Source organism: Athalia rosae, chromosome 3, assembly GCF_917208135.1.
Source record: "Athalia rosae chromosome 3, iyAthRosa1.1, whole genome shotgun sequence".
NCBI lineage: Eukaryota > Metazoa > Arthropoda > Insecta > Hymenoptera > Athaliidae > Athalia > Athalia rosae.
In genome coordinates this window covers 1571316-1598272 of record NC_064028.1, presented here as the reverse complement: position 1 = coordinate 1598272, position 26957 = coordinate 1571316, and the positions used below count along the sequence as shown (strand labels likewise).

Below are 26957 nucleotides of genomic sequence, written 5' to 3'. Positions count from 1 at the left end.
AACATCAAAGTATTTCTAAAGATAGATATATAGATATATATATTTATGTTTTTTTTTTTAAATATATATATATGTGTGTGTGTTATATTTGCCATAATATATATCGATATCAATATTACTATCATTATGTATATATGTATGTATAAATAAATACCCTTATATAGTCACTAGTTACAGCTAGGATGCACGTGTTTACGTTGTGTTTCACATATAATACTAAATTTGAACTGGGTTTATCCGTCATTAATAATCTTATTGTAGATTTTTCTATTCTTTCGTTTTCTTTTTTTTTTTTTTTTTTAGTTTTTTTTTTCGTTCATTCCTCTTGTATCATCAAGGTTGTTTTTTGAAGTATTTATTTAATTTATTCTTCAATTTTTTTTTACTAAAAATCTGGTGTTTGACATTTTGACAAGTAGGTATATATATATATATATATATAATTATATATATATATATTGTTGTCTGATTGACAGCAACGATGAGGAGATATTCTAATGACATACTTTGTGTGAACAATGAGCAGCCTGCATTGAGCATATAATAAGTGTAAACAGATATTGGTAATGGTTTTTTTTTTTTTTTGATTTTTCTCTTTCTTTTTTTAATTTGTTCTTCAATTTTCGTTCAGTGAATTACCAATCTATGATTACATCAACAATATGGCCAGTGATCATTTCATAACTCTGATTCATCCTCGTTATGTCGAGAGAAAAAAAAATATTAATAAAACTTAATAACATATTATAATGATAATAATAATATTGATAAAAATTGATATGATAAAAATAATAATAATAATAACAGTATAGATGTAGTAATAAAAACATAAATAATAATAATAATAATAATAATAATGAAAATAATAATACAGTCGAACGTATGCCAAAGATCGAATCAATTTGATTGTTAACATTATTTTGAACTAATTGAACTTTTCCCTTCTTAAACATCCATCATACAATTACAGAGAAAGAGAACTTCGAAATGTATTCAAAATAAGAATTTTTCCACCATTACATTTTTCATTTCATTACATGACGTTGTTCTTTGTCGCATGAGTATGTATATACAGATATATGTATATTATTTTATTATTTTACTTATTTGTTTGTTTTTTTTTCATTTTTATTTTCTTCTTCTTGTTTATTTTTCAACAGTATACCTTATTAAATATAATGTGTGTATATGTATACGCGATGTGAATAATTTTTTTCACAGACGATAATTAATTAATTGTGATATAATTGATAAATAATTAATTTATAAATATTAGATTTTTGGTCAATATGAGCCTTGGAACGTGATTTTAGATATTTTCATAGACGTCTCGTCCACTGACTCCGTAAGTATCCATTCGACTAAGAAAGTTAAGGGTGTATTATTATAATTTCATTTTTTTTTAATTTGTTTTTTTTTGTATTTTTTTCGTTCTTTTTAATTGGTATTTTCTATTCTTTTCTTCACATTTATTTACTCATTTGTTTGTTTATTTTGTTTGTTTTACTTATTTTTTGTTTCATTTTCATTATCATTTTCATCATAAAAAATAAAAATATAAAGAATTAATAATATTATCTTATTATTATTATGATTAATTAGATTTAATAAGTGGTATATTAAGAGCAGTGATAAGGAATTATTAAGGTGCTGCCTTCATAGGTACAGCGTACAACCAATAACATAGCACAGTCAGTGGCCCGTAGACCCAGACTTTTTCACTGATTTATATTCAGAGATCACAGATTGATACAAAGAGGTCGTTCCTATTGATGGATATGTCAGCGGAAATGTCAGTGGATCTGCAGATATTATTGAGAAATAATCAAATCTAATTAATAACCCAAAGAAATATGTATATGTCGAGGATCTCAGATATCCACTGATCTAGAGACATGATTTTTTTGTTTCTTTCGTTTTTCTATCTTACTATATTTCCTGCTTTTGTCACCTGTTATCAATTACACATTTATTTTCACCCCAATATATCAATTGACTATTAGCAATACGTATGTATATATATTAGTTAATAGAACTAATAGTACTGATCATTGTCTATCAGTGGTACGAGCTCTCTGCCATACTGTGTAACGATGCCTAAGAAAAAAATAAAAACTTATAAGAGAGAAAGACCTCTCTTCTCTACGTACAAATATAATTGAGGGACAATAATTACGTATATCCGTAACATTTTGATGGATTAATATGCTGTTGCAGGAGATAACAAAAAAAAAAAAAATGTAAAAAAAACAAATCTACCACAATAGAATAAAATAAAATACTTCATGAAGCCTGATCCGATTGTCTCTGGGAACCGGGTATTTAGACTAGTTGACCCCTGACAACAAACGGAACGAACACTGTGAAGAGAATACTTCCATTTACTAGTAAAACCTTGAGGTTCGTTTGTTACTTTTTCTTTTTTTTTTCATTACTTTGCTTCAATCTCTATTTTTTATTACTGGGTTCAGAAGTGAAGAATTTTTCTTTACACACGCATTTCACATTTTAGTACAACCAAAAAATTATTCAAAATATATGTTTTTTCTTTTCTTTTGTTTCCTTTTTTTTTCATGTTTTTTCTACTAATCTTACACGCAATTCTGAACAGATATTCAGCCCATCTAGAGCTAAACGAAGTTGATTATTCATGTATTTAACATATGTTTCTTTTATTATTCTTTTTTTCATGATATTGTAAAACAAGCTGTACCGATGAGCAAAACGGTGTGAATAAAAATCATTTTGGCTTGAACGGAACATTAAAAGTAAGATTTGAAAGTTCATTTTAAACCTAAGGTATATATACCCATACAGTAATTCATGTGTTATATTTATACACCGTAATAATATGATAACTATAATAACTAGTTGTTTTTTTTGTTCTTTTTTATTAGTTTTTTTTTTTATAGTTTACCTACACCGCTACTAGCTTTCCTATTTGGTCGTGTTCGAAGTGGAGTCTACCGCGAATCCCAATATAAGATTGATAAAAATAAAAACAAAGTGAAAAAAAAATGAAATAAAATAGAATTTCTTCAGCATAATAATAATAATGATAATAATGATAATAGTGATAATAGTGATAATAATGATAATGTTAATATTAATAATCTAATTCATTGAAAACGCTTACGAGCTAAAATGGCATGTGGAGTCAGATCCTACAGATTACTATTATTATTATACGCTTTTGACAAAAAGACTCTAGTTTTTTTAACAAAATACCTTACGAGAATAATAATTTGTGGCAGTTTTAAAAAATATTCCTGCTGTTCGCGACGCATAAAGTATCGGCCTACAATAAATAAAACTGCGGAAAAAATCGATATACATATCACCCAAATTCTAATCACGAGATTTGAGCCACATGACAATGATTTTCTCTATGAACATTCGCTCATGCGGCTTCATTATTGTTTATTTAATTAGAATTATTCATTTTTATGTTGTATTTTTTAATTTCGTGTTTTACTTTTACTTTTTCTACATGTATTTTTCTCTTCTTCCTTTCTCTCATCCTAACTTACACGAAGAACAAACGCCAACTATTTTAAAACGTCTCGTCAGACAAGACACGAGATATCACATTGCAAGTGTGGTTTTTTTTTTCATTTTATTCAATTTTTTTTTAATTTCTTAAATTACCATTCTTTTTTCGTATTTATATTTAAATGTCATTTCGAAATTTTGTCCATATAATGCCAATCAATTCAAGTTCTGCCCGCGTATGGCATCGGATTTGTTAAGATACGAGTAGACTGTATTTTCATTTATCTCTCTCTTCCTTGGTTTTCTTTTTTCTTTTTCTAATTTTTTCTCATTATTGTAACGCTATGTGATCTGATTTTCTGTTCGAAAACCATACGAGTTTGTCAATTGGAGAGTATTGATGAAATTTATTTATTCATTTTTTTTTTAATTTTTTTTTAATACGTATCGATGTGCTTCCCCCTCTCTCTCTATCTCTATTTCTGACTTTTTTTCATTTTTCTTAGCAAGAAACTCTAACTTCGTGTTCTTATTTGTTTGCAATACAGCGCTTCATGCACCTCACTCTCATGCTACCAACATATCTTTCACAACGTTTAATAATCATAATAATCACTAGAGGCAATAATAATAATAATTTTCGATAATAATAGTAATAAATCATAATAGACAATAGCTAATAGCTCATAATAAATATATTAATATTAAAAACCGTATTGTTGCATTACTTATATTTAAGGATGTGTGTACGATAATATAGAATTTTTTTTTCATGTTTCCTTACTGATTAATATGCAATATATGTATAGATAATAATAGATCAATCAATAATAATATTAATAATATAGACAATATATATTTTTTATATATATGTATGCCTTATTCCATTTTTTTTATTTATTCATTTTTTTTTTTGTTTGTTTAATTACTTACTCACTTATTCTTTCCTCAAACGCTTAGAGGAATTCTAAACTAAGCCCTAGAGTTCAATATTATTATCACAACAAATATCTCCCTAAAATTCTAAATTGAATCTTTTGAAATAAATTACTCAACTACGCCATTTCCCACTCTCAATGTATCGTTATCGTTAATTAATTTTTTTCTTGTTTTCTTCTTCTTGTATTATCATTCTTTCCCTCCTTCAAGAATTCACACATATATGTGTGCGCATACATGTATGTATGTGTGTGTGTGTGTGTGTGTATGTATATATATTATATATATTTAGTGTTTCATATTTTTTCCTCACGCATATCGTTACTTAACTTTGTCCCAGCATTTGTCAGATTATTATTATTATTATTATCATTATCATTATTATTATTATTAATATTATTATTAGTATTAGTATTATTATTAATCCTTTCTTCCCGTCAAGAGACATCGTGAATGTGTGTGGCGATTTTCGCTAACTTTATTACTGATTCACACAGGGGGCATTTTAGAAAGCAGTTCCGCGTAGACATCCAAAATGAAAACCAATCGAAAGCAGGAATAAAAAAAAAAGAAAAAAACGTACCGTCTGACGAATATAAATATGTCACACAAATAAGATGATGTATCGCTGCAGTTGACAGGCCTGAATATAATTCTACCCCCCTCCCAGCCCTTAATTAATATTATTAATATTAATATTATTAATATTATTTTTTTCTTCTTATTTTATATATTTTAATTATTAGTATGTATAATGTAATAAATTTTCTTTATCATAGTTAAATATATATGTAGTTACTTATCTATTCGTACTTATACTTAAGTTCATAATCGTTAGCATGTGGATTTAGTATTTTTTAGCATTAAAGACTAATTGTTATTTCTTTATTATTTTTTTTTTTTTATTTTTTTTTGTTTTTTTTTGTTTTTTTTTTTTCCTTTAATCGTAGTTAGTACTTTTCTTTTTCAATTCTATTAAGTAAATCAATTTTTAATATAGAACGGCTCCTACGAGCGGCGTTGTCTTGAGATTGGCTTGTCATAGTTTAATATATATAGATAGAGATATATATATATTTTTTCAACTTAATTTTAGATTCACTTAAATTAAGTTTAATGCTATGTACTCTTTTTAGTTTAAACGTATAGGTATGTGTCTTGTGTGTTTTATGTATGTGTGTGTGATTCCATCATTGTATTGCGCGGTTTTTTTTCCTTTTTTTTTCTTCTAAATTTATTTATGTTGATTGGTCTCCGTCTTGGGAGATTGTTTCCGGGTTTAATTCGCTGTTTTATTGCGCGTGTCTTTAGAAATCGTAGTATCGTTTGAACAAGAACTTTGATATACAACGCGAACATGTTCTTTGACAAACGATAAAATGACCGGTTATTAGACTTCGTTTGACCATTTCTGCCTTTCATATCACAAGAGGCCCGCCAATACTTCGGAAGGTATTTGGCGATAAATTTATTTATCTATTTTATTATTTCTTTTTTTTCGATTTGAACGTATTCTTTTAAATTAATATTTCGGTTTTTTTTTCTATTTTTTGTATTTTTTGTAGTTTTTTTTTTTTTTTTTTTTTTAAGTTTTAAACTCTATAATTAATGGTACAGAGACACATTGAACATTGGCACGACAGGTGGCATTTTTAGATTTACATAAGTTTCATTTTTATTATTATTATTATTTTTTAATTTAATTTTTTTCTCTTTCTTTCTTGCTTTCTTTCTCTCTTTCATTCTGTTTAATATAATAAAATTTATGTTATTGCGATAACATTTGGTATCGTTGCGTCCTTGCTTTATTAAAAGCTCAACAAGCAAAGACGTCAATGCTCGTAAAGTTTTGATTAGATTGGTACAGTCTAAGTTTGATACTCGCTACGCAGTCTTTGACTGTCGAGTAATAAAATGAAACACTCTTAGACACGATCTAAGACATTATTAATTCTGTATGGACCGATACAGCAATTTGATAGAGACAACCAAAATATCCCATAGCATGCGAGTTTGTTTTCTTTCATTCTTTTGCTTTTGTTTAGAGTAGTTAAAACTTCACGACAAGATTCGGGTTCATATTTATATATAATATATGATGTATATTATATATGAATACATAATTATTAAACTTCGAAATAATTCTTCCTTTATTTCGCTTTTAATGATCTGGGTGGTTTCTACTTAAACTGCGTGCATAGTATATCCCATTATCAAGAGAATGATCCCTGGAACCTGTTATGACTCGTGGGAAGCACACGGGGTCTTCTCATGGAGGTTGAATCAAAGAAATTGACTATCGTCGTCACATAACCATAATTAAATATCCTTGTAACTGTAACATCTTTTTGGCTGTATTTTCTTCTTGTTTCTTAATTCATTCTTTTTTTCCCCCAATTATGTGACCTTGGTCAAAGATAAAAGTTACGTAATTCATCAATTTGTGTCCCTACAATGTAATTGACATTACAAGAAGACTTTCAACAGTTTCATCTAAATCCAATAAAAATGTTCTTAATTGTCACTTTTTTCGGCATATGACATCTAACGACTTTTACTTAATTTTTTTTTGTATTCTCTCAGTACAGTTTTCCTCAAAACATGATAAATACTCAAATTTTGAAATATCAAGTTTTGAGGTAAATATATCAAAATACGATCTACTATCGGTTGTGATATCAATTATGGAAAACGTAGTAAAATTCTAGCAAAACGAAACAAGAAAAAAAAACATTGAAAAAAAAAAATTTAATTGTATATGGTCACAATCATATAGAAATGCGAGTCGTAATTCATCGAAGTTACATCGTTCTATTCCTTGCATCTGACATTAGTGTCGAGAAGTATTGAGTATTCGGTGTGTTTCACATGATACCGGGGGCTCCCTACATGGACTCACCTCCCAAGAGATCACCGGGCAGGTAAGAGTTGAGCGAGCTTGGCGTTGCTCGTTGTTGATCGCCGCTATCGATGCCTGCATTACTCCATAGTGAATTGCTAGCTGGCGGAGCACCCCAAAGTTGACTCGAGCTGCCGCCCCATGTATCTGGGGGTGGACCAGCCTTACTCGTCGGTCTGAGACCCCAGCCGGAACCGGCCGAACCTGCGGTCTGTTGTTGTCCACCATGACCCAGCTGTTGCAAAAGCGTGTGAACCTCACTGTCAGCTGGAGATTCCGCAAATATCGTCGTGTTGCCGAGCACGCAATTGTTCAATGCTCCTTGTGCCTAAACAAATGAAAGCATTCAAACATGACACCACTGTGCATTAAACAATTTATTCAGGGATCAACGAACAGAGTTCGCATAGCCGATGAATTTCGTTGTTTGTTTGTGTTATTTTTCTCTGGCTCTCTCCTTTGGTTCACTAACTTACCTTAATAGCTTCATCCCTGGATAAATATTTAGCCAGAGCTATCCCGTGGTTCAAATATAGTCTAAAGTCTTGTACGGGTCCATGCTGCATACAGAGCGTTTTCAGCGTGGAACCGTCAATTTGTGGTGTCAAATTTTTGAGTAAAAGCCAAGTCGAAACCCAGCCAGCATTAGCTACCGCACCAGTCTGGAGACCCCAAGAACTGGAGGAACGTCCAACTCCGGATAATCCAGCCCACCCATTGCTCGAAGTCGCACCGCCCTTGCTGCCTAATCCGGGTGGAGGGCCGCGAGCCTTGCTCATCGGAGCGCCCCATAACTCGGATGTTACCGCAGTAGGTGGTGGAGCAGTTTCACCCCATGTATTTTTGGAACTGTTCAAAGAAGGAAAAATAATTGATTTAACTGATAGGAATTGATGAAACAGCTTGTGAGAGTTCTTTCTTTGTAAGTCTTTTAAACGTACCTGGCAAACGCGCTAGGCGTTGTGGCAGCGGGTGGATTAAAACTCCATGTGGAGTTGCTCAGACTGGGAATCGAAGTATCTGCATTAGCCGAAGGTGGTGGAGAGGTTTTCGTGCTCGATGAAAATATCGCATCAGGATCCTTGATAGTAGCCAGCGATAGGGGTGAGCGGACTACCGATCCGGGAGTAATACTTGGATCATCCTCAATACTCTTCATCTGATTCCCCTAAAACAATTTCAAATATAGGTGGACCCGAACAATCCTTACAAACTAACCGTCGATAAGTGATACCTGACGAGCGTTAGTTGAATTTTTACTGTTTAAAATTTTTGCAAACTTGTGGCATCCAATTATCGATACATATTGCTGGAGGTATTGGGAGTGGATTACCTTCCATGGCTTGCCAGGTTCAAATTCTGGTACCAGATCGGTGAAAGCAGCACCACCGGGTTGCCAATCTTTACCATCTGTAGAATCGCTGGTACCAGCATCTGGCCATCCGCTGTCACCGAGTCTGGAAGACCAGGTCCCGTCTCCTTGTCCTAGTAAAGGATTCATGTTAGGACTGCTGTGTGATTGACTGAGACCAACTGGTGTAGTGGGAGGTTTGCTTGTAGTACCGGGAGCTCGTGAAAATTCATTAGTACCCAGATCTCCATCCTTATCCAGAGACGGTAGTTTCCATTGATTCAGACGTGACTGCTGCTGGCTCTGCGGATGGAATATAAAATTGTTCGATACATGCAATTCCTTTGACTGCTTAGCTTTGAAAAATCTTGACAAATATAACAAACGGTTTCTCACCACTGGAGGCTCTTTGTTCATGGTCAAGTCTGTAAAGGTATTCTGCAGTGCAGACATTGGATCGTGAACCGATGATTTGTAGTAATCAGATGCCTGTGATGGAGCTGCCGGATGTTGCTGTTGTTGTTGTTGTTTCATATATGTTGCTTGTTGAACAGCGATTTGGTTTTGTAGATTGGCAATTTGTTGTTTAGTTTTGGTTATCTGTACGCTGATTTGCAGCACATTTTGGCTATTTCCTTTTAATGAACCTTGCACTGAATGCTGTTGATGCAACTGTTGTAAAACTTTGATTTGTTGCAAAAGCTGATTAAGCAGAATCAAAGTTTGCGGAGCCAGTGGCTGATTCAAGATCTGATGATTCAAATAACCTTCTTGGACAGCTAATTGAATTTGCTGAACCAACATCCTCAGTTGTGCAGTACTAGGTTGATTTTGCGGGGTTCTGGAAGTCTGTGCACAAAAAAATTCCAATTATATTTAAAAATGTACTATCGGCTGATGCAGTGATAAATCGTCAGAATTACTGAAGTAGAAAAATAATGAAAATCAAACTCAGAATGTAAAGGTAAGCACCACCCATCTTAGTGTGGGTAATGAAAAAAATTAATGCTTGCAAAAGTTTTCAGGTTTGTCTTGTAAAACAAAGTGAAATAAAAGCAAATTGAGAAGACTCTTGGACATCGAATCCTTTCGAATGCATATAAATTCGGACGAATTTGGAAAATTTGGAAAATTGATAACAATAACATATATCTCAAAAAAGCATAGCCAATATTCATGCAACGCCACAAGCCAAATAATTTCGTTCAGGACTCATTACACAGGCAAAAACTGTAAGCTCATCACAAAAATCCTACAAAAACGTTAGCAAATTAACAAGTTTCTACGAAAAAACAAACAAAAAAAATATATCTTTGGTTCTAAAGAAAAATGAAAGACGTAAACAATTATTGGTCTTTGAAACTTCATCCAGCTTAACAGTCGTATCTACATCGTCTACGGAATTCTGAATGAAATAGCACTTTCATTAGAGATAGAAATGATAATAATATAATAATAATAACAACAACAACAATACTAGTGATAATCATAATCATAATAAGTGAGTAAAAAGTGGCAGATTTGTGAAAATGTTTTTCAGATCACGAAGTTCACCTGATTGAAAGGTGGCTGCGGTGCAGTGACACTGGGTTGTTGTTGCTGCAACTGAACAGCTGCCTGTTGTTGCTGTTGTTGTTGAAGTTTGAGTAGGCTGGCACTGGCGACGGTACCACTCATACCACCGGTGGCGCCGACACTAGGCATTCCGGCCCCCTGTATTCAATACGAACACCCTATACCCCTTGCCCTTCCTAAGCTCTCCTCTCCCATTCTTATAACTATCATATCATAGACGTAACATCCATACACAGCCTTGGAAATATGATTGGCCACGAATATGATTGGCGAGTCATGATTGAATTCGAGAATAAATCATTCGCATATATATTCTTGCGATGAAAAATAATTTTAGAATGTGTTTTGATTCGCATGAAGCTATATACCACAAGGCTGTGTATCTTACCATCATCTATTGCTATTGGAGCTCGTGGTACCTTCACCGTTTAAAAACCAAACTATTATTTATCCGATGGCCAATCAATGTTAATTCAAACAAAACACCGGTTAGAAATTTAAATTTGCACAACTTCACATGTTATTCAATTTCACTCAACGATATCACTCTAATCTTGCTAGCGCATGTATTCTGTATTATCTTGGTCATATTATCTTGGCTCAGTTACATACAATAGTTTCAAATGAAATGAACGATTCGGTATTTTTATATCAAGACAATTAATCGCTTACTTGTCAAGATTTCTAAACCATGACAGAATAAATGAGCTGTTAGCAATGGAAAATATGGTGTAGCTTACCGGAGGGAAGGACATCTGTTGTGCGACGTGATTAAACCTTGGTGGATAACCTGCAGCAGCAGCGGCTTGACTAGCAGGGTCGTACCCTGCATGGGTATCATGACGACGCCACTGATCTAGAGGACGTACTTGAGACAAAAGTTCATGCGCTTCATCTCTGTTCATTTCACGGCTCCGCAATGCAGTTTCCACATCCTCTTTCTATTAAATGGAATCAGTGAAGTGATGAGTAAAATCAGGCCGGGCAGATGAAAACCGGTAACCATGATGTTATATTTACTTTGTAGCCTAATTCACAGAGATATCTGAACTCTCGGCTGCTCCATATCAGCTCTTTGGTAAGAGTTTGTTTCGGTGGATGTGCCCAGCTGGTAGTAGGATCCATATCGGCATCTCCCCACCCTCCAGTGGGTCCCATAGGTTTCGGTTTATGACTTGACGGACCACCCCAAGAAGAACCAGGGTTGATTGGAGGCTCGTTCCATGCAGCAGGAGTCTTTTGATCGTCCCATCCAGCGGTATCATGCGGTCCATCTCCCCAGGATCCATTTCTGCCTCCACCGCCACCTCCGCTTCCTGCACCACCAACGCCACCCCCGCCAGCACTTCCCCCACCGGCACCTCCACCTCCGCCTGGACCAGATGGATGACCCCACATAGGGCCGCCAACATCTGGTTTCATACCTGGCTGACCAGGCATTCGGTTTTGTGGCATTCCAGGTGGACAGGGCATACCTAAGTTGTGGTCCAATAAATATCATGATGAGGAATTTGAGAATGGATTTTTGAGCCAAGGTTCAATTATCTACATTCTTTTCTCATATTTGTAAAAATCCAGCAATGATACGTTTGATAATTTTAGCTATGAAAAACTATTTTAAGGTTTTGTCAATGAACTACAGACACAAAAGCGCACAGCTCGACAGAGAAAATGATTTAGTATCCCATCTTTTGACAATCCAACAATTTAGCTATCACCTAGATCAGTAAAAGAAAACCGAGCAAGATACTTGAAATCAAATGTTAGAAATGTACCTCCACGACCCAAATTTGGAGTCGGTAAGTCTTTCCAATGCGAGACCTTACTTCCAGGCATAGCACGTGGGTTTGGTGCAGGATTTCCCCAAAGGCTAGTACCGTCGTCGTAATTTGGAACATTCCTACGTTGAGTAGGTGGGGAAGGCTCTTCCCAACCAGATGGTTTTCCTGGCATCATTTCTTTGGGTGGTGGTGCTGCCCATTGATTCATGCTGGATGCATTAACCATCTTAGCTGGTGGACCTGACGGATGTTGGTGGCCGCCCATTTGGTGATGTGGAGGGCCAGGGGGTTGTCCCCACATAGCATCTGCGCTGGCGCCGTTCAAGCGACCGGAGATACCACGTGGATCACCGCGCATGTCGGTCATTCTTGGATCGCGGCTCATAGGGTCCATTACTCTCATGTGATCTCTCGGGTCTAGGGAAATTCTATGGTCTCGTGGATCACGCATCTCTCGAGGATCTACAGACCTCAGGTCACGAGGATCCCTGGGATCCATTCTTGGATCACCCCAACTGGATCCTACGGAAACAATGTGACAAAATACTAGAAATTCTATTGTCAAGATACAGTAATTGTATTATCCGTACGATTTTGGTAACGACCTATATAAGTATCAATACCAAGCCTGGCATGAATTGCAATACAATGAGACCAATCCATAAGCAGCAAGAGAATCGACGATGCATAACGAAATTAAAGTAAAGCCTGTGTCGCAGCGATCCAACTGCATTGTGATGCAGATAACAAAATCAATAAATATAATATAGGATCCACAGCGGGCTTTCAAAGAATATCACGCTTACAGGTTCCAACAATGATTTACAGAACCAATATTTGCTTCGAATTTTGTGATAACAATTTTCTCTTTGACTCACCTCCTCCTCCTCCGCCGCCACCTCCCCCAGACATGCTGGTCTGATTGGTAGCTGCTCCCGGCCACTGAGCTGTATTAGGTTGATTGGGAGTTGGAGCTCCGGTCCACATGTTGGAAGAGTCAGCGGCATCGTCATCTTCACCCCAAGTGCCCCCGATGTTTGTTGAAGGAGTGTGTCCCCATGGTGTTTTAGCTGTTTGTTGCGGTGGGGGTTGTCCTCCATTGCGCAAGTTAGCTTCCCAAAGATCGGTGCCGTTATTCACAGGTGGCTTCCACATTGGAACGCCATCCTTGGTCATGCTTGGTTCTGGAGATGACGGAACTTCCCAGTTTGTATCTTGATTCACATGTTGCTGGAAAAAAAAGGAACTCTAAACAACTTTTCCAAGATCTTCTCAATACATCAGCGCATGAGTCAAAAAAGAACGAAGAGATAATTCAATATTAATAGTAGAGTAGCATACTTTCACAAAAATACTCACACAACCCCAGCCATCTTGACTGAACAATGCTTCTCGCATGGTATTCAATTGTTCGAGTTGTTGTTTGGATGAGGGATTGTTGCCTGCAGGTGTGCTTGCGCTATTTCCAGTTGCAGGTGTGGCGCTATTAGTTGGATTGTTATTAGCGTTACTTCCCGGCTGTTGGGGTTGTTGCACTGGGTTGTTGTTATTCTGAGAAGACTGGTTTTGTCCAGGACCTCCAAGATTGGTAGATTTACCTTGCGGCCACTGTCCATTATTTTGATTTCCTGAAGTTGTGTTGTTAGGCTGAGACGTTGGTGGTCCAGATTGTGGGTTGTGAGATTGGTTTGGATTGGTTACTTTGTTCACATTGCCTGACGTCAGAAAGTACATTGCGTTGTAATATCGTCAGTTGAAATGCGAGTGAGATGCGAATTGGATCATGAATTATAGAATATGCATCCAAACAAATTTGGATATAAAATCAATGTGCTCTATTCATTTCAACTTCGAATCTGACGATTTGAATCAAAAGATAACATTTCAAGAGAAATAGTATCTCGATGGCTAGTGAACCTGGTAACAAATTCGGAATTACATAATGTTATAATGACTGATTTCTTACCCTCACCTGGGTTGTTCTGGCTACTGGGTGGTCCTTGGTTTTGGTTCTGGTTTGGATTAGCAGTTACTGGTCGATTGACGTTGTTGCCGCCCCAGTTACTGGGAGGTCCAGTACCAACTGGAGGATTTCCCGGGGTTCCACCCCAACTGGATTGAGTGGCATTGTTGTTGTTGGGAGCTGCAGTAGGAGCGGTACCCCAGTTAGCAGCACCACCAGTGTTGAGTGAACTTTCACCTCCTCCAGCCAAGCCCAAAATAACTGGGATACCCCAGCGTTTTTTGTATTCCAGGGAGGCTCGATAAGATTCGTTGCAAGAATATGGACGATTGAACATGTTTTTCAGAGCTTGCTTGAGTTGCTTGCGCAAAATTTCAGTTCGAACTACATCGCTTTTGTAAGCCTTCTGATAACTAGAGAGCAGTTCACGTACATAAGCAAGTAACTTTGTCGTTTTATCCACTTGTGAAGTCAGATTGTCGATTTCCAACAATTTGTTGTCAATATCACAATCATCAGCAACATCGTTGGTGTTATCAATGTCACAACCGGGATTATGTTCCGAAGTCTTCTGATGATATTTCACAGGTTCTGAGATATTCTCGATAAAGATGTCTTCATTCTTCGGGGCATTTGAAAAGTCCATGTCATTTTCATAATATTCCTCCTTGAGGGAGACGAAGCATTTGGGGTTTTGGTCATGGTTTGATGTAATTTTGTTGCTTTTAGTTGATTTACGGTCGTATTTAAGGTAACTTGATTTCAGCAGTACAATTTCATCAACATCTGAGTGTTTCTCCACTTGAGAGGCAGGTACAGTGTTAGTTTGGGATGCGACGGTGGCTGGTTGGCATTTAAGCGTCATCGTAGGCTCGCAGGTAGTCAGTGTAGGAATGTTAACAGCCGACAGAACGTGCATTTTATCGTCAGATTTCTTGAGTCGAGTAGCGTGAGACGTTTCAGACTTATCACTAAACCTAACACTTAGCGTAAACTTAGATACAGACTTAACGTTATAGTTAAACTTATCGTCGATCTTAGTAGACACTTGATACTTATCATCCTTAAAGCTAGCGTGTAGAGGCTTGTTAGACTTATTGTTATCCTGAAATGAAAGAGCACCAACAGTAAACATTGTTGCTTGGGTATAGCTAATACCATCATTTTGAAATCCTAGCCTATAATTAGTAGTCATAGTACAACTAGTCTTGTAGCACACAGCGACGTTAACAATGTCTTCGATAACATCTGGATTATTGTTATTAATATTCATTTCTTCTCCGATAATAATGTTATTATTATTTATTTTATTATTATTACTAACGTTGTTAACATAAACCTTACATTCTATCATTAATGGAACACATATGCGTTGCATCAGCTCGTTCACAGTAGCGTGTCGTAAAGAAGGTTGAACTGTCGTTAGATTTTCTATGAAAGATCGCAGAGAGGTGGATTCGTTTGTCGAAACGATAAGCGTAATGGAAGAACAGGTGGTGAAATTCTGAGCTTGTGCGAGGGACAATTCCATTGTCGAGATGTTGTCAAAATGCAGTTGAAATAGTTTTCCGATAGCGATCGGTTTGTTCAGCCGATACTCTGAGATGTCAAGATCACGCTGAGAAATTTGGAAATCATAATCTTGGCAAAACAGATGGCAATCTGAGTATAAGATCACAATTTTAGCATTTTGAAAATCATTTTCAGTAAATTTTCGGCAAATCCCAATATTCTCGGTAACAGGAGAGTACTTAAGAGCTAGCAATTTCACACTTTCCCATTGGTTTGGAAATGAAGTACCTTCATCTTCAATTAGAAAATAAGTTGCGAGAGCTGTGCCTTCTCTGACACCGCCGCTTTCGGAGAGGAGATAGTAGTCTCCGTTGCGGGTTGAGCTGAGCAATATCACAGACTTGGAGTAATTATTATTACTTATGAAACTAAGATTAGCCTTAAAGTTATTGTTTTCGCCCTCATCAAGGCGGGACCCTAGTAAGGAGTAATTGTTGACAAAGGACGATTCGCGCGACAGCAACGGGGGGCAATCAGACTTGGGTATCCTAACTAGGCTAGGCTCCTCCGCACATTGACGTACTTCGCCCCTTGTCACTTTTAAATTTAGACTTACTTGTAGTACCCTAACGCTTAGATCACTAAAGCTATTCTTATTATCACTTAACAGCTTAGAAATAGACTTAGAGTTATCGGCGGAGCTTTCCAGCTGCCCAGGCGAACCCGGTCTGTTTTGCTTTCTGTATTTGTGATGATTATGTTCTGCATTGTTGTGGTTATTTAGTTTATTATTATTATCGTAGATTAGAAGGTGATTTGTTGGATTTTTTGTGATTGCTGACGCCACTGACTGGCAGGCCTTGCCTTCAGCCGCTGAGCCAAGCTCACCTAAAAGAACGACAAAAATCAGCAACTTTGCAGGAGCCGCCGAACTGTTTCATCTATTTAATGGTTCACAGAGTAGGCCTTGCTTGTACATCTCTCGATATTAAGGCTGAGTTCTATGTGTACCATCTACCGCAAGTGCAACTGGATTTTTTCAATACAGAATCAATAGACAAACAATAAAGGAACGTCATCTCAAAGAAGCTTGAACTGAATCTCATATCAGAAAATAGTCTTAATAATAATACCTCACAAAGTTATGAAACGAAGTAGACGTGGGGTTTGAAACTCTAAATATTTTCAACACAAAAGAATGGAGAATTAAGGCGACTTTTAAAATAGCACTTTATCGATTTTCATGATAAAATACTTACCAGATTGGCGTGGCAGGACGGTTAAGAAGTCATTGGTAGTGGTAGCGACGGGGTGGCTAGTAGGTGCTGTCATATTACCGTTGTTTGTGGATTCGATATCACAGAACCTAACGCTGACTGGTCTTCTCCCCTCCTCCACCCCACTCAGACTACTTGCCATTAATACTACTACATCCCCCTGAAGACAAAATAAAAGAAATGAGATTGGAAAAAAATACGATTTTTAAATATTGAACAATCATTACACCAGAAAATTAATGAGAAAACATCATCTTATCAGCTAGAAAACGATTCAGTCTCTTCTCATGTCATAAGAATAACGGCTACAACTTACCTTGGAATTTTGTACGAAGGCATTTGTTTCAGTAGAAATCTCATGTGAACTAGAATTGTGTGGAAACATTGGGCTCAGTTCTTCTTTGGCAGGCAATGCATAGAAACCAAGATCTGCATAAACAGAATAACCAGTTATTATCTATTCAAATCAATCGCAAACTAGCTGTCTGCCGGGACACCAAATCACTTTGCGATATTTTCTAAGTATATTCCTACCTCTTAGACTATCACTATCAGTGCGCTCCTAGCTCCATGCCAGTAGAGATCTGAAACCACATGGAAAAAATTTAAAAGGTCGGTGCTACACAAGATTGGTGATACAAAACTAAATTGGCACTATCGAGGAGTTTTGCAACACGTTGAAACATGATTGAAATATAATTTGGTCACTTGTTTGGATATTGCGAGCACATTATTCTTTCCGTTAAATCTCCTGCATGTATGGTCGAAAGATAATATTACATTAGTCCTACCGATACTCAATCGTGTAACATTTAACTAGCCTCTATAATTGCTAATTTATAGCTAAAAGCATCGTGGGACATAAATCGGTGAAGTAATGTTATCCTAACTATTGATTCATGGATACTTGTCCAAGGAAAGTAGTCGAATAAGTTATTGATGATTTATTAAACCTAGCCAATGGAGGATCACTGTTGTAATGTGAAGTATAACGTTGGTTATAATAAAATTATTGGATCGTTCAGAAAACAGTCAAAATCTATATATGATATGTGGCGATCACAGCGGCATTTCAGACATAACTATTCGTAGACGATGTACAAGATAGAGCAAAAGCAAAGGTTAGATAACAATTTCCAGAGCGTAGAAAAACAACATACGATGACGTCGTCTAGGTATTTGAGTGGCTCGTTCGACTTTAAGTAGAGTAACGAATATTAAAAATTCTATAATTTTCTATTCAATGTGTGTTAACGATAAGTTAAGACTTACACTTCGGGCCCGAAGAACAGGCAGTTCTGGCCTTTGGGGCTATTTCGCTAGTGCGGAATAGCGTACTCGCTTTAGAGTGCGAGCAGAGCTATTCCCGCGAACGAACCTCTTCCCTCCAACAGGCACTAATCGCTATGATCGCTACCACATTCACAGAGAACACAGATTCACTAACTCTCGACATAATACCGTGGGTCTTCCAACTTGAGAGTTAACTGTCTTTCTAAAAGATATGTCCTCTCTCTATACCCTCAGTTCAGGTTGGGCCATATACTATATTAAAACGTACATAGTGAATCTAAATTATTTTTCCTGACAGTGTTTTCCTTATACCTTCTTATTACGTATAGCATATACAATAATATAGATCTTTTAAATAATTTATGATTGTTAATCGTACCTTAATATACTAGTTTATATTTAATTATGTTTATGTAGTATTTTGTCGAGCTTATTGTGGGTTAGAGAGATCAGAAATTATTGATCTGCCAGATACGTGGCAAGCAGCAGAAACTAGTCGGGCGAACGCCGTTCCCTGTGGCGCGCGTCTCCCCTTCTACTTTGACATAGCTGTCTCTCTCCCTCCTGTACACACTTACTCACGCACACAGGTACCTTATTTCTCTATCTCTCTCTTTATCCTTTCTCTCTTCATCGCATCGTTATCCGATATGTCTGCTCTCTCCCTCTATCCAACTCCATAGGTCGCGGGCGGGGCTATTTTAGCTCCCTACCACCTCTACTGAGCAACACCGAGGCGTCCCCGGTTCCCGGATCCCGCGAAAGGAAGGGAAGATTCACACAATTTTACCATCCTCTTCGATTGGCAAAAACGAAACTCCAATTGTGACACATAATATATCTATTTCATCCGTCGTTTGAATTTGGAATTATTCTAGTTTGAATTTTCAGTTACAGTTCCGTCAATTATTCCACCTACGATTGATCCAACCTCATGAATGCAGCCTGACGAGAGAATGAATCAGAATATCATTTACATGACAATAAAGAATGAACGAATGAAATTTTACCCACCTCAGGTACCGTACATCGTCTTATGTATTTCGATAATTTTCCATTACTACTTTCTACAACGATTAAAATGGGACAAAGGATTGCATAACGTGCGGCAAAATGGCCGTATTATTCTAACCTCAACAGTAAACTCAACCGTCAAATAAAACGTCTCGATGATCGAGTTATTCATTTTTACATAATCAAAGAATTATACAATTCTGGTAAGTTTATAAATATTATTTCTACGAGTGCAGAAATAAATATTAAAGCTTCAGGTATTTCAACAAATATTCCTTGTACAGTGAAAGCATGTATGGTATACATGGTATACAAATTTATTTGGAAAACATTGAATCTATTTGTAAGAGACAATGATTGGAAGAATTTATCCAAAAATGTCTTAGATCGTTAGATATATTGTGAACATATTAAAAATGCTTTGTAAGTTTTTCCCCTATGTAATATATACTATATTTCTTGTTCATGTCCATGCAGGTATCGATACTAAGGTCACGTCCCAACTTCCTGATATCCCAATATTAAACCAAAAAGGAATCCAATAACGATACTCGATTCTACGGAACTTTTGGGAGCTTTACAATGTTTTTGCGTTGCGATGCCTTAGGGACTGCATCGCACATCTACCTACCATCGTCGGCGCAGGCGAGAGCGAGGGGTAAATTTTGTCATCTAGAATCCAGATCCCGAGACGCCTACGCTTCGAAACTCGATATCTTTTAATACGGACTTCTTAAATGGAAAATACAATTGCATAGAGAATTATATATATATGGACCGAGGATATATAATTACATGATATAGAGAGAAACAGACGCATATACGCTGCTAAATACATACCCCGCTATAGGTATGTATAATACCGTGTATAATTCTTGTACGTCTTTATACGTTCATACACAGATAGGTATACCTATACGTATGCATTACATACCGTGTACGTACATACCATCTACGTGTGTATAATGTGTACACATATATATTTATATACTGTACGCTATATATACTGAGTAGCTTGGCAACAAGCAGTTGCCGCACGGGGCAAGGTCGCCCCCCACTTTTTACCCCCTCCGCCCCTTGATTCCCCTTACGCCCCTGTACTACCAAGTCGCTGTTTTATCCTAAGCAATATTTATTACAACACCGTTTTATATACATGTATATACATATATATGCATATATATATATATATCTATGTACGGAGATATATACGTGTCTAAATACATATGTATTATACATTTCATATAGCTAACCCGACCCACAGCGATGGCTAAGAGAGCCCCTTGGTCGCAGAATCTAAGAATAATTTCAGATTTTTCACCGATATTTATTTACTAATTTATTTATTGGCATTAACGTACTAGAGATGGCTTATCAAACAACCATAAGCTCATCTCACAGCCCGACAAACTCATGAAATGACAAAATAATCTAAAACATATCGATTATTCAGAGGATAAGTTGAATTTACTGAAAGGGGAGTTACGGTCGAAAATAAGATTCGTGTCAACCGGGCACGGGTTGTGAAATGCACCTTTCTTCTCGGAAAATAAACCTCCAAAAACACCTCTCCTTACTTTCTTGGTGGTTAATTTTACTTGTAGAGGTGTGTAGTAATCCAATACAATATGTTGAATTCTCAGGCTATTTTACATTTAGCAAAGAGGTAACAGACTGAATCAAACTCGCTTGGCTAGGTGCGCTTCTTTTGTGTCGTCCTTACAAGTTTTTCGATGAACGGATGGAACCGACCATTCTGTTGGTAAAAATGAGAATGGAACTCGGAAACGTTATCCGATCGATGGAGCGAGGATGGATAGATGGATAAAACGTTAGTAGAAGGGGGATTGCTTTTTTTATTTTTTGCTTTCTGTTTGTGATTTTTTTTTCTTTTTTTCTTGTAATACGTAACGCTGTATAATTGATACTCTATTCGTTTCATATTTTTTTTTTGTTTTCTTTAACCGACGTTACATTTATTTTTAGCAATGTTGAGAGAAGTGATGACGGAATTAACTGTAAAATTGATACTACAGAGTATTAAAATCCCACGTTTTATCGTAGATTGATTAGCACCGGCTGCAGTACAAGATAAAACTTTTATTTTTCCTTGAAAATCGAGAAACGAAAAGTCAAGCAAAAGAAGAATAATAAATAAACCGAAGTCGCAAAAACGCTTCGTACAGTTGTGGGGGGATTTGCAATTCTACTAACGAATTCGATCGACAGTCTGTTGGATAGCGTTGGAGACGAGTCATCGCTAAAAATACGGATTTTCAAGACCCCAGTTTGCGACCCAGAGAAAACTTTTTCTCCTTCAAATTTGAAGGGCCCCTTGAATCGGAGATCGCAGTAACCAGTAATTCAACTTTCATTCATTAAACTAGTTGTGATTGTCGTTAATATTTTTTCCACCTGCCATAGGATTGTCTTTTACATGTGCTTCGACGATCTAAGCGATTACCTACTCGTTTCCTGTCGGAATTTAGTGTCTTTTCAAAATCGAAAAGTAAAAAAGAAGTCTCAAATTACAAGTTAACTAAATTATTATCGCTCAATTATTATATAATGATCTGTAACGCTTCAAGATCGATTATCGTTTATTTCTCTGATTATTATTCAAATATCATAATAATCTAGATATAAAAGAAAAAAAAAATTAACGGTATGTAATATAACATTTTAAAAGAAACGTATATCATAATTACCCAATATATGCTCATCGATATGACAAAAACGTATAGAAGATAGCGTGTACATTATCGCTTGTTATATATTTTTCGAGGGTCACAACCGCCAATATGTATGCTTATCAGAAAAATTATAACATAATTTATAACAAGAAGCATTGGAAAACGACTCATCTTTAATTTATAACATAATACCGAATAACTGTTTTCTTTTAGGTTTTTATGAGATATCGAATCACGTATTAATAAATCTTTATGATATACGCTTACGAAAAGGACGCGCTTACAGAATAAGAATTATTTACGGAAAAAATCTCCCAATAATAATTATTAATAATATCGAAAAACGTAACAAAGCCGATTGTAACTTTGAAACGTCTAACGGTAGAATTTTTTAATACCGAAAATCAGCAATAAAAAATTGTTCGATGGAACAAATCAGGTGCGTTGAATAATATTATAGTATATGTAACACGCCATATTGAAATCCGGCGTTTGTGTATTTTTAAAAAGACTCGTGTTACAAATATTTCATTACACGTACACACATCGTCGAAGCGGACATTGCTCCCTGACTCCTACTCTCCTCCCCTACAACTAAACCATTCAAATCGTTTATTACCCATTTCGATTTACTAAAAACGTCCAAGTAACATAAGGTAACACAACTATGATAATCATGTAAAGAAAAAATCAAAGAGACAAAAAATTCTTCAATCACCTTCACGTTATTTTTATCTGGTTACTATAAATGCGTAACACAAGTTTGTTTTTTTTTAGAGAAATTACAGTATGAGTAACAGAAAAAGAAGAAAAAAAAATACAAACTCAACGGAAGAAAGGAGAAGACGACGGCGACTCGTGACCGTTTTACGAATCTCATTCGCGACGTACGTACGTATACGTCGAAAAGTTACTTTTGGTAAAACAAAGAGAAAAGAAAAGGAAGAAAAGGAAGACCGCAATTGAAAGGAATAAGAGTATAACAGGAGGAAAAAATCAGATCCCAGAGGCAGGAGAGGCTAAAAGGAGGTGAAGGGAAGACGAGAAGATTTAAAAGATAAAAGGAAGAAAAAAAGTACAGAAACGCGGGCTACCACATTCCAGACACTCCCACCATGCATACTTTGCATACGTACGAAAATTACTGCCAAGTATAAAGTATTAATTAAACTTCCTCTAGGTGAATAAGAGAATCGATTCGTCTTCCGTTGCGAATCTGTTTTTTTTTTTCTGTATTTTGCAACCCCTCAGGAAAGTTTTAACGCGTTGTTATCATAAAAGAATAATATTAGTAATAATAATAATATTTATTACATCATTGTGTAATTTTCTGTTACGAACTACACCCCATCTAGTTTTTAACAAAACTTTTGGAAGGATTATAATATGAAACTGTGTGCGAGTAGAAGAGAAAGAGAGGGTGGTAAGAAGGATAATTAATAATAATAAGATTCATCCGGTATAAAATTCTATTAACAATAGCTGTGCATCCCCTGACCTATTTTGAGTGACCTAGTTTTAAACGAGAGAAAATAAATATAGGCGTATAATAATAAACATAATTCGGTTACCGTTTCTTTCCTACTAGTTCGTTATACTTTCATCATGTTACATCCTAGTGCTCAAGCAATTATATCGCGTGCAATGATATGTGAATGAAATGAATAGATAAGATAAAAATAAGAGGAGACGATAGAAAAAAAAAATAAAATGCTACTCATAAGTACTTGATTTTGTCATTCATCGGTAACATTTGGGAGCAACAATAGTTACGCCACTTCTGATTTAGTAGCAGTAAAATATAACGATCAGTAGATAATAATTCTTCGTCAGAAATTTGTAATTGGAAAGAGTTTTTCTTCATCCTTTTCGTGATGCGTTATCAACAAAATATAACAGGAATACAAAATTTTTTGATGCTGGGTAAAAAAGGAAATTACAGGAAAAAAATTCAGTGAACTTATACCGTTGATTCGGGAGAGTTCTTAAATCTTCCTATAAAATACAGGTGGGTACCTAAAAAATCGGATTTCTGCTCTAAATCCCATAGGCTTTATACAGTATTCTGTATCCGGGGTATACCGTCGCTTGAACACGATCTAGGAAAATGATAATAGAAAAATAGTTATAACAATAATAATAATAATAAACTAAGCTATATGCAGACTTTCACGTTCGTGGTTTATGAGTGCCGGAATGAAAATGATAATTGTGCGTAATGAAAAATTAATAAAGATGGGATCTGGAATACTTTTGACTATAAGTATATGCTGTTGCCAATTTTATAGTCCTAGAAAATAATGATCATCATCCTGAGAGCCAATAGACGATAACCCCGAATTAGGCGAAGATCATTGATGAAGTGAAACTTAATTACAGAAAAAGACTGAATAAATACAGGGAATAGGGGATGAAGTTTTGGTCGAAAGCGACGAAGGGCTACGCGTAAGTCGATAGTCGCTGTGAAATTAATGAATTTTCACAAGGTGTATTATGACACAAAGATTAGTTTTGGATTTCGGTTTTTACGTTGCAGACATAAACGCCGAAACGGTTATATCATACTCGTCTAGTTGTATCAGATTTTCAGCGCCATACGCTCGCACCATGCTTCTTTTGCTTGTACGCTTGGTTGGCTAATTGGATGGGTTGGTTAGCTGAATCGAATCGAAGTATGTATCTGCGAATACATATCTATGATACACATTCATATTCACAGCTATGAATAAAGGCATGTACAATATTCGAAGCTCGAAACCCCTGGAGGCGCATATGTACAAAAGCGAGGATACCTTATGTATAAATTGAACTACTGTGTGCGTGATTTTTACGTACGTATATATGACAGGTGAATACATATGTATGAGGATATAAGGATATATGTAGATGTCTACCTATATAGAGCTCTACGTGTTGAAAGCGAATAGATATATAGGTTATATTTATATTTTTTTTACAGAGGCTGAAGTATCTATTTAGCGATACAGGTTGTACTTGAGGGTGATCTTTTTTAACTTACCTACGGCAATGTGTTCACTGGCGTTCACGTTCGAGGAAAGTATCACTATCCACAAGGAAATATTCACTCTTCACACGCTCAATAACACATTACGTACAGCCACGGAATTTTATTGGAAATGAGCCTCCATTGCTTGCTTTGCTTGCACGGAGTTTCAAAAGGTTACCGTTACGCGACGCCACGACCCCACTGCTCTCCAAAAGCACAGTGGCAAAAGCTCCGGAACAGCTAAACTTGACATGAAATAATTGTGCGGTTATAGATTGTCAACTCATTTTATACGCAGTTAGACGCTAACAGATGTGTAGTTACAGACATGCGCCGTACAGATGATCCAGATTCAATTTGAATTCGTAAGCGGCGCGCTCTGAATATTGCTGGTGGCGCACGCATAGCTCCGGTTGAAATTTAAAATTTTCGAATATGGGGACAACGATGTAGTGTTCGATTACTAACAAGAAGTAACAAGAAGCCAATAGCTAAAAGAATTACTGTTCTCCCGATAAAGTACTTCCGTGGAGTCGTCGTATCCAAGTGCGATGACTATTGAACGAATATTATCGTGGGACTGCGGCACATTGCTCCACTCTTTGAGTTCAGTGTTTAGAAAAATTTTCTTACCAAGAGTCAAAAGATCAGAGGAGTACGTCAGAGTGAAGTTTGTGGATCATAATCATTATATTTATTGATGAATTGTCACATTTTCCAAGACTGAAAATGATGTAATGGTTAATTTTCAATGATTAGAAGGGCTGTCATTCCGTCCATAGGTTAAATTCTTATCTTTTACAGGGCATCCACCAGTATAATCCGTTCTCTGGACCGTGATGACCGTTCCTGTTTTTTTGTTCAAAACATGCGATACACGCATCACAGCCCTCTTTCCACTGCAAGGATCTTCTTCAACGATCTTGGTGTTGTACTGTTTCACGTCTGCGGATATTTCTATCGAGGGTAAGTATTGGTAAAGATAAATTATTTTTTATACTCGAAATATTTTTCAGCTGCGACACCTCATGTATGGGTTACTGACTGAAGAAATATTAATTTAGTTGTATACCTTTTTCAACAGTTTCCACGACTGGTCGTGATGTCTCTTTTGTTGTATTTATTGTATTTATCGTGACATGCGATATTCCAGAACTCTTGCCTTTGGAACTATTTGATAGGGATGTCATATTCATCACTATTAAACAGAGCATTATCAAAAGACTTGGTAGAGTCTTGCGCAAAGTACATTGAAAGAGCATTGATTTTTAGAAAGTAGAATCTAAAAATTCTTGCTCGCAATGTCATGACAAAAAAATAGGAAAATGAATATACAATGAACAAAGGAAAGTCTAACGTACAGTAGTCTTCGAGATTTACTTCTGGTTCTTCATCTATGTCGCAGGAGGGGATTGTGTCTGAAATAATGTCACCGATTGATCACACTTTTATAGGAATTGATAGATTTTAACCACAGTAGATTCGAAAATATAAATCAATACCTTCCCATTGTGGGGCGATGGTGGCGGCTGTAACAAAATAATGAGTCCAGTTTAAATATTGCTGGATGTAGAAATAGAGTTCTGCATGAGAAATATGTTTACTACCTTAACCTGGTTGGACCCTTTGCCACAACGACCAGCTGAAATGCAAATATAGTTACATAGATTATTAACGACTTTGCAATCGAATAAGTAAGCTCATACAGCCACATCCACCACCCCCGCACCCACAGCTAGGACGATCATTTTGGCAACAGCACCTTGGGCGATCTCCTAATGTAAATTTTCCAAAGTTCAAAAAACTTTACTCAATTCATATTATTCTAGAAGGTTTGAAGAGCATTGATTTACCGAAAGTATTCTCATGACTGCCACATCCTGAACCGAACATTTTTGATTGTTGTGTTTTTAATTTTATATCAAAAAATGTGATACTAAATGCTGCCGAAAAAAAATGATTTGGTTACTTAGTGTAGAGATGGGTTTTCGGAATTTAATTAATTTGGAATTTGGAAAAGCAAGTTATTGAACGGCAACGGCACTGATGATTTTTGTTTATTTTGTTTCTGTTTGGCATGGCTACCGTAATTTTTAGTGTCATTCGTATTTCCAGTGCTGCTGAGATTGCCCTAATGGAGCTTGAGGATACTTTTGTGCAT

General features: G+C 36.0%; 2 protein-coding genes and 1 long non-coding RNA gene across 18 annotated transcripts; 1 reads left to right on the top strand and 2 right to left on the bottom strand.

Moving 5' to 3' along the window:
- Positions 1-261: 261 nt before the first annotated feature.
- On the bottom strand, positions 262-25017 carry LOC105685502 (protein Gawky). Of its 9 annotated transcripts, none has more exons than XM_012399635.2 (17): positions 18462-18587; positions 18062-18334; positions 17324-17373; positions 17106-17218; positions 16772-16949; positions 14004-16400; positions 13397-13752; positions 12916-13267; positions 12032-12559; positions 11277-11731; positions 10997-11197; positions 10236-10394; positions 9078-9530; positions 8664-8984; positions 8272-8498; positions 7807-8179; positions 262-7658 (listed from the first exon to the last, which is right to left on the bottom strand). In XM_012399635.2, the coding sequence occupies exons 4-17, from the start codon at positions 17172-17174 to the stop codon at positions 7317-7319; spliced, it is 6411 nt and encodes a 2136-aa protein (XP_012255058.2). In that variant the 5' UTR covers positions 17175-17218; positions 17324-17373; positions 18062-18334; positions 18462-18587; the 3' UTR covers positions 262-7316. The 9 variants fall into 9 exon arrangements, with proteins under 9 accessions (XP_012255058.2, XP_012255063.2, XP_012255060.2 ...); XM_012399640.3 differs by lacking the exon at positions 18462-18587 and having other exon boundaries at positions 8664-8815; positions 8894-8984; positions 18062-18291; XM_012399637.3 differs by lacking the exons at positions 18062-18334; positions 18462-18587 and adding an exon at positions 24809-25017.
- Positions 18533-22597, top strand: LOC110116978. Of its 4 annotated transcripts, none has more exons than XR_007277332.1 (4): positions 18533-18672; positions 18766-19946; positions 20740-21455; positions 22567-22597. It is a non-coding gene; the product is annotated as an uncharacterized LOC110116978 (long non-coding RNA). The 4 variants fall into 4 exon arrangements; XR_002305655.2 differs by lacking the exon at positions 18533-18672 and having other exon boundaries at positions 19051-19299; positions 19574-19946; XR_007277331.1 differs by lacking the exon at positions 18533-18672 and having other exon boundaries at positions 19051-19946; positions 20740-20927; positions 21161-21455.
- A 450-nt stretch (positions 25018-25467) lies between the features above and the next one.
- Positions 25468-26957, bottom strand: LOC105685330. 5 transcript variants are annotated; one of them, XR_007277327.1, is made up of 7 exons: positions 26650-26956; positions 26503-26571; positions 26404-26438; positions 26299-26325; positions 26158-26214; positions 25869-25966; positions 25646-25753 (listed from the first exon to the last, which is right to left on the bottom strand). XR_007277327.1 is itself a non-coding variant. In XM_012399311.3 (6 exons), the coding sequence occupies exons 1-5, from the start codon at positions 26687-26689 to the stop codon at positions 26191-26193; spliced, it is 195 nt and encodes a 64-aa protein (XP_012254734.1). In that variant the 5' UTR covers positions 26690-26951; the 3' UTR covers positions 25869-25994; positions 26158-26190. The 5 variants fall into 5 exon arrangements, 3 of the variants coding, with proteins under 3 accessions (XP_012254733.1, XP_012254732.1, XP_012254734.1); XR_007277326.1 differs by having other exon boundaries at positions 25646-25741; positions 26650-26955; XM_012399311.3 differs by lacking the exon at positions 25646-25753 and having other exon boundaries at positions 25869-25994; positions 26650-26951.

What these genes read in the sequence shown, in the direction of transcription:
- LOC105685330 (XM_012399309.3), bottom strand. Translation starts at nt 26,689, where the DNA reads ATGTTCGGTTCAGGATGTGGCAGTCATGAGAATACTTTCG. An exon ending in CAGTCATGAGAATACTTTCG is followed by an intron (nt 26,215 to 26,649) that starts GTAAATCAATGC and finishes ACATTATTTCAG; the next exon opens with ACACAATCCCCTCCTGCGAC. An exon ending in AGTAAATCTCGAAGACTACT is followed by an intron (nt 25,995 to 26,157) that starts GTACGTTAGACT and finishes TCTGTTTAATAG; the next exon opens with TGATGAATATGACATCCCTA.
- LOC105685502 (XM_012399637.3), bottom strand. Translation starts at nt 17,174, where the DNA reads ATGTTTCCACACAATTCTAGTTCACATGAGATTTCTACTGAAACAAAT. An exon ending in CCAGAACAACCCAGGTGAGG is followed by an intron (nt 13,753 to 14,003) that starts GTAAGAAATCAG and finishes TTCTGACGTCAG; the next exon opens with GCAATGTGAACAAAGTAACC. An exon ending in CCAGGGATGAAGCTATTAAG is followed by an intron (nt 7,659 to 7,806) that starts GTAAGTTAGTGA and finishes TCATTTGTTTAG; the next exon opens with GCACAAGGAGCATTGAACAA.